General features: G+C 36.3%; 2 protein-coding genes across 9 annotated transcripts in view; both read left to right on the top strand.

Annotated features, from left to right (window-relative positions):
• CTNNBIP1 (catenin beta interacting protein 1) overlaps positions 1 to 15,650 on the top strand; it is a 92,142-nt gene that overhangs the window by 61,609 nt on the left and 14,883 nt on the right. The window contains exon 8 of the mRNA XM_080563709.1: positions 970 to 1,092. The gene's annotated coding sequence lies outside the window, so the exon portion shown is untranslated. The remainder of the gene's footprint in view (positions 1 to 969; positions 1,093 to 15,650) is intronic.
• The window catches only part of CLSTN1 (calsyntenin 1), a 55,451-nt gene that overhangs the window by 24,918 nt on the left and 14,883 nt on the right, over positions 1 to 15,650 (top strand). For 4 of the 8 annotated variants that reach the window (XM_080563678.1, XM_080563682.1, XM_080563679.1 and 1 more), the window contains exons 2-8: positions 970 to 1,092; positions 7,748 to 7,777; positions 9,216 to 9,411; positions 11,878 to 12,086; positions 13,075 to 13,224; positions 13,328 to 13,513; positions 14,683 to 14,931. In XM_080563678.1, the coding sequence (XP_080419804.1) occupies positions 970 to 1,092; positions 7,748 to 7,777; positions 9,216 to 9,411; positions 11,878 to 12,086; positions 13,075 to 13,224; positions 13,328 to 13,513; positions 14,683 to 14,931 (1,143 nt within the window). The remainder of the gene's footprint in view (positions 1 to 969; positions 1,093 to 7,747; positions 7,778 to 9,215; positions 9,412 to 11,877; positions 12,087 to 13,074; positions 13,225 to 13,327; positions 13,514 to 14,682; positions 14,932 to 15,650) is intronic. The other 4 variants (XM_080563680.1, XM_080563684.1, XM_080563681.1 and 1 more) reach the window with 1 other exon arrangement.

Genomic DNA, 15,650 nt, shown 5'->3' on the forward strand with positions numbered 1-15,650 from the left:
TCAGCTGTCAAGAGAAAGTAGTTGTTATACCACATTTGCTGGTTCTGTGGAATAAGAGCTGTATTTATCTTTAACAAGTACAACATAAAAATACGTAACAGCGAAGTCTTTCTCACATTGGATTGTCAAGTAGTAGATGATAACCTAGCAGGTAACATATGATTTTGTCTTGCATCTTTCGTGATGTTCTAGAAAAAAATATTTTTGCAAGCTGACAGTGAAAGATACTGGGATTCTTTGCAGCAGAGGAAGACCAGTCATCTTAAACTTGCTCGGGCCATCAGTTTACTGAGTCCTTTATGCAGAGTCAAAGAATGCTTTTATGAGTGCTGCTTTAGTGGAGCTTCCCCATCTCCTAAAGCAACTACTGCACAGGTGATATAAAAAGTAGTCAGTATTTTACTTAGATTTCAAGGCATTCTATTAGATATCGGAAAAGGCCTGTGTAAAAACTAGTTAAGTTTGATCTTTCTTCTGTTTGTTCTCTTAATAATATTTATAAACGCAAGAAAAGAATCTGAAACTAGAGAAAGTGTTCACTGGTAATACCTGTACTCTGAAGAATAATCTACCAACTGGAGAGAAGCAGAGCTTAAACAAACCCACGTGTTTCCTGTTGGCTGGTCTATTTTGGTCTGGTGCTGAATATGTGTTTTCTAGTGTCGTGTTGGCACTGATGAGAGCAGCTCCCCATCACTGTTAAAAGGTTTTTGAATTGCACTTCGGGGGCATCTTAAATCCCATCATAGTTAAAAGAGACTAATTTAGATTTTTGGAGTTAGTTTTGGAAAGCCTACAGGGACACTGATCTTTTCTGAACATACTTAGCCAGGATTTTGTCCCAAATTCTTGAATTCAGTCAAATAATGATTCAGATTTCGGAAAAAAAAATGAAGTCAGTATTATAGAACATTTTTAAGAAGACCTTAGTTTCAAAATTTTTAATCTTGTATTGTTTTTTTTCTTCAGTTAACAAGCATAAGCCATGGATTGAAACAACGTATCATGGTATAGTTACAGAAAATGACAACACAGTACTCTTGGACCCCCCCTTAATAGCTCTGGATAAAGATGCACCTCTGCGTTTTGCAGGTAAATAATTCATCTGCCTTTTTTTTTTTTTTTTTTTTTTTTTAAGAAGTGGAAATGCTTTCTTGATGGCAAATACTGTGTTTTCCCTAACAGCAGCATAAAGTTTTGTAGAAGTTAAACCCTAGGAAATGTTTGTCCATGGACCAGAGTTTAATTTGATATTTACAGCTGCATCCAAATATTCAATCTGGACAGTACTGTATATTGCAGGTATTCCATGCTCCTTTCAATTTCATGTGTATATGTTAATTTTTCTGAATATCTTTGCATAATGTCTAACCTTTTCTTCAGTCCTCTGGATTCCACATTTCACAGCATTCAGTCTGGGAGTTCTAAAATAATTATGTTTTTTTTAATCATTCTGAATAGACTTTTCAGTTTTCCTAGTGGTTTTGATTTATGTCTTAAAAGATTGAGAAAACAATGAAAACAGTAATTAATAGAATTAAGATTGCATTTCCTCTCTGCAGTATTTGGGCTGAGAATTTCTGTAGAAATCCAGACTTTCTGTGCTAAGTTTGTGAAACAGTTGGAGTGTTTTAAAAAATGGACAGACTCTTCTGCTCAAAGAATCACAAGTAGTTCATAGCTTAATGTATGTCACAGCAGAGATGGTATAAGGGAATGTTATTTTCAACACTTTTTTTTCTCTGAGAAATGTGAAGCTTCACTTATTTAATAATGGAATATATTTTATAGTTGAGGCTTCTTTAGCTATGAGATAGTGTTAGAAATCTGATCTCTATTTAATTTCGGGAGGAATTGTGGAGGGAAGCTTGGCTCTTTTGAAGTCTTCCTCAGTGTCAGCTAGGAACCCTCTGAAGTTCCTGCATCTGGGAAGAGTTTGGATGCTGCATGACTGTAAGCATGAGCTGGTCTTGCTGGTGTACAGAATATCTTCCCAGATAATGGAGTTTTTCACCGGTGTGCTAGCATAATGCTTACCAATTATGAGATTTAAAAGTAAGCTCACTGTAGTAGTCCTGCAATTTTCTGTTAGGTTAGCGGGGTACAGCTGAGGAGGTCTTCTAGGTGCTGTTCAGCTGCATGAGTGGATCATCTCTGAACTATGAGAACTGCAGCCTAAATAGATGAAATTGATAATATGCCATTTCTTTTGCTCTGTTTTTCTATGTTTCAGATCAGAGAGCTAAAGCACAGATAGCATTGCATTTTTATAAAAGCCAGTGATGAATTCAGTTTTTCTATCTCCTGTGTACCTTAGTGTTTTAGCACTGGGACTGTCTTAAAGGCAGGTTCTCCTCAATCAAAGAATATAAGGAAGGATGCACAAACTATTTGCAAAATGCAGACTATTATTTCACTTTTAACATTGGACTAGCAGCTGACCATTCTCTTACATCTTCTGCAATAGGTTCTGCAGAATCTGCAGGTATCTAAATTAGTTGTAGTGGTTAACATATGCTTATGTTTTATACTTGCAGAAGCTTAGTTGGTTAAATACATTTTTAGAGGATTAGAATCCTAGTAAAATGCCTAGAGGATGTGACCTTAGCCATTTTTGGGAACATAGCTTAGATTAGCTTCAAGGAGGAAGCTACAGGAAAAGAGAGTGATTAAATTAAAAGCCATTTGAAACATTCAGCATGAAAACTGCATTATGTGCTACAGTGGTATGGTAAGGTGGTCACAGTTTCTTAAGGTGGCACTTAAAGTAACATTTTTGTTGCTTTATTTTAAGAATGTAATCATCTCCAAGCCTGCATTACAAATTCAGGAAGTTCAGAGATAATGGTAAACCTCTGAAATTTAACATGAGTTAGATAAACATGGGTGATGCTATTAAATGATCCTAACTGGAAATAAAACTATTGTCTATGAAAAAATATTTCATCCCCAAATGAAGAAGCTAATGTTGGGATATCTCTCTTTTTACTTAAAAGATACGGTATAGGATCATTTGGATTGCATACGTGGTGGTTGGGAGAATATGAAACATCGAAACATCTCTTGCAATTCAGTATTTTAAATGTAGGCATTAGTAGTTTGAAGTATTGAACAGATTTTGAAAGCAGCAATTTTATACATCTTAGTGGATAGTAAAGTTTTATTGAGTGTTGGATGTCATGAAGCTTTCAGAAAATACTGGCAGAATATTCTTAAGTAGATGGTTGATTTGCAGAGGAAAGACCAATGTCAAAGCATCACTTTAAATGAGACTGCTTTTCCATTGTGTTGAACCAAATTGTATAAACCTGCTTTAATTTAATGAACCCAACTGGAAGCTGTCCTTTAATATCAAAAGTTTGCATAAACACTATTTATTTTGTCTCAAAAACCAACAATTCTTCAGCAGTAGCAGAACAATGGATTTAAAGTAGTTACCTTAAATTCTGAATATAGGACCCCAAAATTGTGCAGCTATTTCCATCTTGGTATGACTCTGGATCTGAAGTGTGACTGACAGTGTACTGCGGGAATCTGTAAAAGTAACTGTCTGCCGTAAAATGGAACAATACTTGAATCTGTCTTTGAGGAGACCAAATGTGGGAGTGGTGTTGAATCAGCATTACCAGTTCTGGTTGGTGGTGCGGTAGCTGCGTCCTGGAACGGAGAATAGCATTGTTATTGTCCAGCAGCATCTATGTGGGTGTTCACGTGTGTGAAGCCCGTTAGATTAGCGATAGAATGTTTTCACGGCGAAACAAAGCATTTTCAGGATTAAGTGGCTGTTTCAGCCCCAAGCAGTATATTCCTATTGCAAATCAAATATATTCTTGCTTCAGAAGGTTATCTGTTCTAATTAGCTGTGTCTCCTAGCTGAGCTGGAAACACTTCTGAACTGCCTACGGTTAAAATATTTTAGATAGTCTTTTGCTTTCCTTCAATTTTGAACGTGTCAAAACATCTTGAAAATAGTTCATTTAAGTGCTTTAAAGTACGTGAACTGTGGGGCAAGGAAAAGTAACGTTTTACTGCTTTGCTCCCTCTGCTGTGGGTAGGATCCGAAAATTCGGATATGCAAAAATAAGTAAGGCTATATAGAGGTCTATTTTGCGGATAACTTGTGTGCTTTCACATCTGAAACAATACATTTTTAAAGACAGAGTTTGAATATAGTCATGCCAAGTTGTTTTGTCTATCTGAAACACAGAGACCCTCTGGAATCAGTCTTTTGCGTCATGATTGTTATGGATCTGCTTGCGAAGACAATGGGCATCCTAGTTCAAATGCAGTCATGCTGGAATTTGATCCAGCGTGATCCATTTTTTGCTGTAAAATAAAATAAAAGGCAGCAATGTTTTCTATTGTACCTTAGAGAAATATGTGTCTAAAATCAGTTTATTTTTTGAAACTCTTAGTATGGATTTTCCATTTACTATGTAAAAAAAGAGCTGAATTTTAATTGCTTTTGAAACAAACTAGTATATCTGCATGTCTTCACATAGTTGAACATATTGTTAAGAGAGTATAAAAGAGGGTCTTCATAGCAAAAGGTTTGAAATGTTTCCTTTGTGGAAGGAAACCTTATTTTTTTGATGCATCTGTAATAGGTTTTTAATTCTCCTGCCCCCTGAAACCCAAGAGAAAAACACTCCTCAGCCACAATATGTTAGTTTCCTCTTACTAATCTGGGATGCAAGAAGTATTTTTGAGGGGGCTCGGAATTTTTGAATTTAGAGCATGAATATGCATAGAGCTTTGAAAATAATCTTGCAGAATCTCAAATTGTTCTTCAAAAAATAAAATAAAATAATCCGTCAAGCCTTTTGTCAGCCTCTCCCTGGAGGTGTGTTCACATGTGCCAGTGGGTGAGGGCTGATGCCGTCTTTCCACGCTGTACTGCCAACCCTTGTTTGTTTAGGGCACGGAGCTGTGCTGACGTCCTGTCTGCAGCAGGCTAGTGTGAACGCAGTGCTCAGCTGGATGGTGGCTATAAAGAAATGATACGTAGAGAAGATGAATGCCACTGTGTAATCACTGGATTTTGATCTTGTCACATCCAAGGAGTGATTCAACAAATCAAGGAGTGTTACAACAAATGTGGTGTACAGCCATGTCTGTAAAATGAAATGATTTTACAACAGTAAGTACAGCTGAGTCAGAACGCTCTGAAATAAAGTTCTATCCCAGTTACGTGCTTCCAATATATCAAATAAAAGAACAACTTGCAGATCAATTTTCGTTCTCGTTTAGGATTAGGAGAGGTAGAAATTTATTTCAGTAGTGAATCTCAGCGGATTAAATGAGAAAAAGTGATATATATACATATGGCATAGCATGAAACCTTAGGGAGCATATCTGCCACTAAATGCATTGTATGGGACTAAGCTTACTTAGTGGCAATGAAAAAAAATTCACTGAAAAACAAATTATCTATTTCTCTGCAATATAAATATATGCATTTCTTAACCGAGATGAAAATGAATATCATCCATGTATGGCAATATTCATCTGTAAATTGTCCTATTTGTCTTGAAACAGCTCTATAACAGTCTAATATCTTTTGGAGAAAAGAGGAGGAGCTTTCATTTTTGAAATATTTTGTACTTCAGAAAATAAAATGACTCCTTTTTGCTTCTCTTCATTGCAGAGATCTTTGAGGAAAAGAACTTAAAAAGCCTGTTAGGTTTGCATATTTACAGCGCTTTTACCATAAGTAACGCTGTTAATAATAACGTGTGATAATAAAAGGGCTTTTTGTTAATCTTGTTAGTGTGAAGTGGGAAATACAATTGTATTGGGTCAGTTATTGTTCTGAGAAATACTGGGCAGGAATTGAGCTGTAGTGCACCTTGAGCAGAAGCTTTGCACTGTAAAAAGCATCTGGAGACACATGGATATTAACTGGAGAGCTTATTTTATGTTTTATGCTTGGGAGCCAAAAATACAGTGCCTGACAGCCAAAATAAAATCGGTGTTGGTGCCAGAGCTAAAGGTCACTTCGGATGGTTATGAAATGACCAGTTTTCAGACCAGCTCCCCTTCTCCCAAATCGGTAATTGCTGCATTAACACGCTTCTCCCTCTTCCTTCCTTTACCAGGCTTTCTGCTTTCGTGTTCCCTTCCATATATTTTTTTTGGTTGTCTTCGTGTTTCACACACAGTGTGTGGCTCTGAAGGTTAGAGTTACTGGAAGGGGGCAGGAGGTTCCTTGCAGTTGGATTGTCATTTCTGACTGACCTGTGGTGTCAGCCATGGATTTAAGCAGTGTAAGATTTTCTTGAATGATCCTATGGACAAAACATATTCAAACACGGTTATATTTATACCCTATGTAAAAATACACTGAAATAAATTACGTGGATGCCTCCAGAGGCAGTATATTTGGTGCATTAAAATAAAGAGCTGATTATAAATCCAGGGATTACCTGAAGTGGGTTTTAGGAAGCACTTAATGAGAGCTATTTCAGAAACCATCTCTCTTTGAAATGAAGGACTGCAAATAATGATACGTTAGAAGGTATTTTTCCTTAATGATATTTTTACTTCAATATTAAACTGGAAATTTCCATTTTATGAAAAATACTTGCTTGTAACTTCAGTGCCTCATCTCTTTCTGAGGCCACTCAGGAATGGAGAATTGAGTGACTGTGCTACTGCAAGTTGTGAGAAAAATGTGAGAATTAACAGGAGATCTGTTTGAAGCGATTTTAAGGGTACAAGTCTGCTTTGTTATACTGCGATTAAGGTCAAAGATAATAGTAAACAGGAAAAATAAATGATACATAAGATGATACGCAAAAGGTGGTAGAATAGGATTTTAACAAAATTTACGTTTCTAGGGGAGTCACCTGTATTTTCATTAAACTTGTGAAGCCTTTCCAGGTGCCTAACACAGTCATCTAATACCATTTTAAAACTCAGTTATATCTGAGATCTCCTTGTAACGGTGGAAAATCCAGGACACTGTGGAAGCCTTTAGTTTTCTGCAGCATTCATTACTTCAGTATTACTGTATTCAGTATTTTGGCAATCGAGTAAAATAGAAGTTGGTTACTTGTTTAACCTGGGAAATAAATATGCTGCAAAGAAAATATACGGATTCCTCCTAGCTGCCCAGATTTTCTTAAATAAAAGCTTTTATCATTATTAGGATCACAGTTTAATGTGTGTATTTTTAATTCTGAATTATGGCAATACCGTAAGTTTGATTTTGATGCAGAATTTAAACTTTCCAAATGCTAGATGTTATACAACGTCTACTGATAAAATATTAGTTGGAAATGCAAAAATCCCACAACTATTTAAGTTGGTTGGTTTGTTTGTTTTCTGAATACAAATTATTTTTAATTTTAGAAACATAGTGATTTCAGTATAATAGTTAAAAGCTTGTTTAAATTATGTAGCCTGTCTTCTTTAAATAGAAGAGTACCAATAAATTCTGATGAAAATGCTGCTTTAAGGATAAATTTCCATCAACATGAAATTTTGAAAATTTCTTGTACCTACAATTTAACTACCTCACTTCAAATTTCTACAAATGACAACCTGGAGATAAAAGGTTAAATCATGTTTAACGTAACTAAAACTCTAAAATTGTAACAGTTACAACAAATCACCACTGAATTTTTAAAATACATTTTTTTTCCAAAGCTTTTCTGTGTAATGTGTGCATCTTTGCCTTTTCCTTATTTGCTCCCTTTCAGCCTTTCCTTTATTACTGACTTGGGTTTATCTTTTCTCCCTTTAGAGAGTTTTGAGGTGACAGTCACCAAAGAAGGTGATAAAGGGTTCTTTCTATCCCTTTTATTAACATTAACCCACTAACTTTGGTTATGAAATGGGGAATCAGCACTTAAACAGAAGATCCTGTCATGCTCTTTGTCCCATTTATTCTCCCAGTTTTTTTCTATTTTAAAATATTTCAATAAAAAATTGTTATGTAACCAAACCCTTGGTTAGAAATATCTGTAAATCAGACATCCATTTGAACCATTGGGAATTACTGTATGTTGTATGGACAATGAAGAAGTTGTTTGGGGGAAAATTAGTATTTTCTGATGTTTTCACCGATAGCTTACTTCTTTGGGACATGTTAAGTTTTTTTCATATGCTTTGTAAAGTAATATTTAGCTGCCAAAGCATCATAACACCTTCCCTGCAGGATACTTCCTTCAGTACATATTTCAGTAGCTTAAAATCTGAGTCAATTTTTTTTTTAAATAGTTTTAGACTTGCTGCAAGTAGGAGTGCATTCTTGGTACTATGATACCACAGCAACTATAATAACAATATGTTGTTTTATGTCGGTATAAGAAAATCACCTTCAAAACAAAGCACGTTCTATGAGTAAAAACACAACATAGCTGATCAAAGTCTTCACTGAGTGGCTTTTGTTAGCACAGCCAGGTCAGCAAAGGCTCAGTCCTCCTTACACGCTGGCAGATTGACCAACCCGTGCCAGCAAAGATGTCTTGTAGTATAATCTTAGGCTTAAATGTTTTTTAAAATGGTGTACTGGGGGCTTCTTTTTCAAGTTTGTTAGGATGAAGAGAACAGAAAGGAAAGCTGACCAAATTGTTCTACGTGAGGACTTCCTTGACTAACATATTTGGTCTGTGTTAGTAGATAGCTGTTGAAATGGATGCCTGAGAAGTTGGTATTTCTACCTTTCTCATTCAGTAGTTTATTTTGATTCCCTAATTTTAGCCAGGTACATTGCACAGGAAGACTTTGTTCATTGATCTTTTGACAGAATTTCTGTAATTATGGTGCTGAACCTGTACTTAAAGCTTTTTCATCCCTCGACTTGTAACTGTGCATTTTAACCTTTTGCTCTGGTCAAAATAAACAAGCTGCCCAGCTATTCCCAGTAGCTTGGCATAGAAGATATTACCAGTGGCCTTGGCTGTTTGCTCTCATAATATCTACTCTTATCCTAGAGCTATCTCAAGTACTCCTGTGAAATGCCTGTCTACATTTCTCTCTTTCTCTTTTGTACTCCTGCATGAATGGATGCAAAGTAAACAAGTTGCTTGGAAGGCAGACGTATGCTTCTTTTTACTAAAGTTCCCAGAAACCACGCATCTTAAAGCACAGTGCTCTTGCTTTGTCCACAGACCCTCACAAACCCTTGGCTGCAAACTATTTGGTCGTTCATTTAAAAAAATGTTTAATAGTTTTGACCAGTTCTAACCTCTGTTACTTTGCATCTGTAGGTGAGATTTGTGGATTTAAAATTCATGGGCAAAATGTCCCCTTTGAAGCAGTGGTAGTGGATAAATCCACTGGCGAGGGAATTATACGCTCCAAAGAAAAACTCGACTGTGAACTACAGAAGGACTACACATTCACCATACAGGCCTATGACTGTGGGAAGGGACCAGATGGAGCGAATGCAAAAAAATCCCACAAGTAAGTAAATCTGCGGTTGGCTGAGGGGAAGTTTGGTTTCAAGTGGTCGCCTGCTCATGGTGATTTATGGTCTGTGTGTTTAGAGCAAATGCAAACCAAGTGTTAATGCTGGAAGATTTTCATATAATGGCAATATAAATAGCAGCAAAATGGAAATGAACTGTTTTGACAGCTCTTTATATTCTGAATGGTACTGCTTCACCCTTGATATCTCTAAATTTACATTACAAAATAGTGTGGAGTTAGAAGCAGGAAGACTGTTGAAATAGTTCAAATCTGGCTTGAGTTGATAAACAGACTTCATATTTGATACCAAGCCTGAACATTGTTTCAGAATTCAGTTTATAAAACAAACAAAAAGAGATTCAATAAGTCATATATATTAACCTTGATGAAATGGAAAAGAAACATGTTATTGTGATTTCCAGACAGCTTCAGCGTAAAAAGCAAGATCAATAGCATATGGTTCATCTCTGCCTAGATTAAAGAATGGAAACAAAGCAGTCTTTATCTAAAGAAAAAACCACAATGTAAAATGCTTCCTAGAAAATAATTTGCAAATAACTGTAACACCCTGGTATAAACATCTGTAGAGCATGTGGAAGATTACTGTTTGTGCTAAGCAAAGAAGGGCATGAGTAAGATGAGGACTAGTTTAACAGCAGTCATCTCGATGACAAATACAGTGTTGTTACTCTATAGCTGTATGTTTCAAATAAGCAGCAGAAAGTTATCTTGTTATGGGTTACACTCATGGAAAATAGGTATCCCTGTTAAATTTATGTTTAACACTCAATCTGACTTTTGAAGAAAGATCTCAAACAGAAAGATGGCAATAAAAATTTTGGTTGGTTGGCTGGAATTATATTCTTTGCTCAGTTTGATACTGTGCAGTTCTTTCTCCTCACTGTAGAAAGTAATACATTATTGTGCCTGTGCAGGCTGCTTGAGATATAAACTTTCTTCTGATTGATCCAGTAAAAAGTATACAAAAACAAAATATAAGTTGCATCAAAATGTGTAAGCCAGAGGAAAAGGTAACAAGTGGAATCGGGAAAGTTCCTAATAAAAAGGCAGCTATGAAATCTCTTCAGTACGTATTTAGAAACTCCTTATCTCAGACATCTGATGAAAGCGCATGAATTCTAAAGAAAATTTTAAAAAGTCTAGTGCACAGGTGGCTGATCTTTGGCCTTTCTGAACAATGTAAATACAGCTTCCACGGTAGATTTGTGATATGTATGTTTTCAAGTGGTGTAGTGTTATGGCTACTGAAATTCCTCGCTATGTAATGAACCAGAACAGCAGCGGTTCATGAAACCATCATTATGATGTTGCTCTGCAATCCTGCACCATGTGCTGCAGCTCTTCTTTTCCCACAGCAGAGTAGGGGGTTTCCAAGACCTGCACCTACAAACCTCTATTGAAATTTCCTTGCCTCATGGCTGTCTGTGTTACATTTTTGTGGCTTTTAACCATATTTTTTTTTGGAGTAGAGCCTTCAAAGGCAGTAATATAAACTGTGTTTGGTACAGAAAGCTTTTTTTTTTTTTTGGTGAAATTTATTTGATACAAAGGCTAAAATAAAGCCCTAAAGCTAGATAGATATATTTAACGTAAGCATTGTAAGTTTTTTGCTCTTAGGCAAGGATTGTAGTTATTTAATTCTTTACAAGTTTACATCTCAGATACTTTACCGTATTCACATTTTCTTCTTGGTCACTGACAGCAAATGTGTATTTTTTCCCATTGTGTGTATACCAGCCATCAGTGGCAAGTATAAAAGGGAACAATTCAAGACCCAATCTGTTTAGGGTTATAAAGCTAGCTATGTGTTGTGTTGCAGTGTAACACTGTGATTACTACTGTGATTCTTCCATTTAAATTGTCTGATCTCTCGTTCCTACTTCCAGGAAATAAACCAGTTTTCACTGACTTACAGCACACAGTACCACAGTACATTATTATGAAAAGAAAGTTAATCAAATGCACTTGACTGAGCTCTTAGTCTAAGACCAGTCATAACTGTCATTCTTATTCACATGAAATAAGAATTGGATGTTTATATCAAATACTCTGACAGCAGAAAAGAACTGGAAGGATCGTACAGTTAACAGAGCTAACTGCCTGTTTTGTCACAGCTGTACTTTGTTATATTTCTGTAAAATGGCAGTAACTTAGTAGTCGCAGTACAGGGGGTTGAATTTTAAACAAACAAACAGCGATAATAAAAAATGACCTGGAACTACGTAGAAATATACAGCGATGCATGTGAAAAACATTCACTGCTTTCCCAGTTGGAGTACTTAAGGTTCTTAGTCTTGTTAGTCATTGGTCACCTCCTTCAGAGAGCTTAAATTCTGAAGGATGGCTTCATCTGTAAAAGAAGGAGCTGTTCTACCAGACTCCTTGCATGAATGGGACATCCGCAGTATAAAGAAAACTGACTTTTCTGTTTATTTCCAGAGCAACAGTACATATTCAGGTGAACGATGTTAATGAGTATGCTCCCGTGTTCAAAGAGAAGTCATACAAGGCAACAGTTATCGAAGGGAAGAGGTATGATAACATCCTCAAAGTGGAAGCTGTGGATGCAGATTGTTCACCCCAGTTCAGCCAGATTTGCAGCTATGAAATAGTAACTCCGGATGTTCCTTTCGCTATTGACAAAGATGGTAAGAATATGATGCAAGACGGAGTGGGAATTGCTGTCATTTCACTGCCTTAGGAATAGGGCTTCAAAGTAATCAGCATAAAACTAGAGCAACTCTGTTTTAACCCTTTCCTAGGATGTAGTTAAATGAACACATTCACTTTAGCAATTTGAATTTATAATGAAAAATTAGATGTCTTTCAGTACCTATACCATGCAGTATCTACTGATGTAAGGAGCAGGTGGTCAGCCACACATTTTGTTTCTTGTACGTCTTTTTTTCAAAATAAAAAAATATATAGATGGGAATTGTATAACGGTTTAGACCATCTCTTAGTAAGCTCTTTTTTTTCTTTTTTTCTGTAGTTTTCTTTTCTGTGATAGTATAGCCTTTGCTAAACAGCTTTCAGAAATGGCATTCTGTTTGTGTGCTTTTTACATTTGAAATGCTTATATGTGGTTATGGAGATTACAGTATTGTATTGAGTATATGATACTGGGTTTGAAGTGTGGTGATTCATTTAGGTCATTTCCTTTCAGCTGGTGATCTGTGAACTAATTCTACTTCTAGGGGTCCAAGGAAGCTGAGGTCTGCAAATTAAAAATAAAATAAAATAAATTGGAGAACCCTGGCAGGCACATGCCAAACTATTTGCCAGTTACCACTTATGAACAGTTTCATTTGGAGTAATATAATACTATTAAATGTGATATTATATAATGTACTATATATGTATATATAATGTAAATGTAATATAATATGCCATTAAGAGCAGGATAAGTATATACCTGTTGCTCTTGGTATTGTGCATATCTCCTGGATTTATGTGATTTTTGAATATCTGGGCCTGATGTCTAGCATTGAAAGCACAAGTAGTGAAGGGCTGTCACTTGAGGTTTGTCTGTTAACATCTTGGTACCAGTATGAAGTACGTAGTTAATGCCTGTATGCATTTCATGCAGTAGTGACCCTGAAATACTCGCTTCTGATTATCACTTTTTTTTGTCAGGTTATATAAAAAACACAGAAAAGTTAAACTATGGCAAAGAGCATCAGTATAAACTGACAGTAACTGCGTATGACTGTGGGAAGAAGAGAGCTGCTGAGGATGTGTTGGTTAAAATTAGCATTAAGCCTACATGCAAGCCTGGCTGGCAAGGTTAGTTTGATCTCCTTCTTATCTGCTTTTAGCAGTTGCCAGTACCTTACTTCAGTGAAATGTGAGAGATTTTTTAATATTGTTTCTTTGGATGAATATACAGGTTGGAGCAAAAGAATAGAATATGAGCCTGGAACTGGTTCTTTAGCTCTCTTCCCAAGTATGCGTTTGGAGACGTGTGATGAGCCAATAACCTCAATTCAAGCAACGGTTGAACTAGAAACCAGCCATATTGGTAAAGGCTGTGATAGAGACACCTACTCTGAGAAATCCATTCACAGACTCTGTGGTAAGAATGCTTTTGGTATAATAAAGTGCTTACTAGTCTTACTTTGAATATTATGTTAAAACACAAGTCAGTGAGTGAATACAGTTTTCATTTGCATGTAGTTTCCCCTAAATTTTTGCCTAGTAGGCAATAAAAATAATTTAAATTGCTTGAAAGTGATGTTTTAAAATAATTTTCAAATGCAGTGAAGGGTCTTTTTCTTTTGCCTCTCTGCTAGCTTATACAGTGTAGTAATTTCTCTCGTGAGATTTGTGTTCAAGAGCTGAAAGGATTTTATATGTACATGTGGAAGAGAGTAGTCATCAGAACCTCTGGTTTTCTGTAGGCATTGATGGATGTAAAAGATGCCATGTGACAAGTCCATGGAGATAATGTAGATGAGAAATTCAAGAAAATATGATTTGGAAAACACAGCTTACTTGAATCAGTTACATTTATGCTGTGTTTGCCCCAGGAATAAAGGTCCTTGGCATCCATATATGCTGCAGTTAAAGGTCTTAGGAAAAGTTTATTGATGGCGGAAGAATTAAGATTACAGGACAAATTATCACTGGTGCTTAATCACTTCAGTTAAGTTGGTGAAAAGTGTATGTAATCCTAGAGACAGACCTAGGTTATTCCCTGTTTATATCACTGTGACATTGATAATTTAAGCTTGAAGAAGGGGAAAATCAGCAAGCCAAGCAGCTACTGGGTATCATTGCTTCGGACTAAGGTTGTATTAGACGGTGACCTGGGAGGGGATGCTTGGGTTCTGCATGATATTCTTATGCAGCTCTCTTCAATGGGATGGATACTATTCTTACAGCTAGTATAGATACAAGAGAAAGGCATCATGTTCATGGGTGTGGGTATTAAGTGGACATAATTGGTATTAATATGTTTCTTGAGATAGCAGCAAAGTAAAGTTCTACATCTGCAGGGATAGTAAGCAAAGCATTTTTGGTAAGATGGGTAAACTACCCAGATGTTAAAGGTATGAAAGTTAACATGATATTACATATGTCTAATGTTAATGCCACATTATTCAAAGGGTGAACAGTTTGGTATGTGATGGTAGTGCATAATGCTGATGGTGCTGAAAAATTAGTGCTCAGAAAATTTGATATGAAGCTAGCTATGATCTTTCTAGTTTCTACCTGGCTTTCATTTGAGCGTGTTTATTGTAGGTGCTGCTTCGGGCACGGCTGAACTACTTCCCCCTCCAAGTAGTGCTGCCAACTGGACGATAGGACTTCCTACTGACAATGGTCATGACAGCGACCAAGTCTTTGAATTTAATGGCACGCAGGCTGTGAAGATTCCAGATGGTGTTGTCACCGTCAATCTAAAAGAACCCTTCATGATTTCAGTATGGATGAGGCATGGGCCGGGAACCAAAGAGAAGGAGACAATTCTGTGCAATTCAGACAAGACAGGTTTGTTGGTACATCAGCTACAAGCAGTCTAGTTGGGGGGTTGTGTTTATATACTCTGCCAGTATATGTGAGAACTTGGTCTTTTCGATAGGTTTCTCTAGTTTTTTCTTGGAAGTGAAAGAAAGTGGACTGCAACAGTTGTTCTTTATTGTATTTACCTATAGAGGCATGCCCTAAGATTATATAGCTTCAGTTCAAATTGGGCAGACTTGTTTTTCTAACTCTATTTTAATTTATTTTATGCATTGCTTTTCATTATGGTAGGCGAAGTATTCTGGCAAAGAAATCTCATTTTTGCATCTCTACAAATAGTCTTACTCTTGGTATTGCCAAAAATCCTTAAGATACATATATCAGGGTTAGCAACAGCAATTGCTACTATACTGTGGTTTTTTTTTTCTAGGAGGAGATAATTTCTCTCTCTAGTGATGCAACTTTTTTCATGCTGTGCATAGTTTCAGTCTCTCTGAATCCTGCAGACACTATCATTCTGAAGATGATATTCATAAGAAGAAAATCTGATAACCCTGTTTCTGTAATTGCTATCTAATGGGGGTAAAAGAGCTCTTTCCTTTGTAATCTGGAGCAGTGGATTTGTTCAGTGTATTAGAAAGATATTTTAGTTAAAATGCTGCTAGGTTTTTCAAAAGAAACCAGGCTGAATGCGGACCAAATGCAGCAGCCTTCACATTTAACTTATTTAAATTGTATTTAAAGAT

This window comes from Anser brachyrhynchus (genome assembly GCF_964034855.1).
Source record: "Anser brachyrhynchus genome assembly, chromosome: 21".
In the NCBI taxonomy this organism is placed as follows: Eukaryota; Metazoa; Chordata; class Aves; order Anseriformes; family Anatidae; genus Anser; species Anser brachyrhynchus.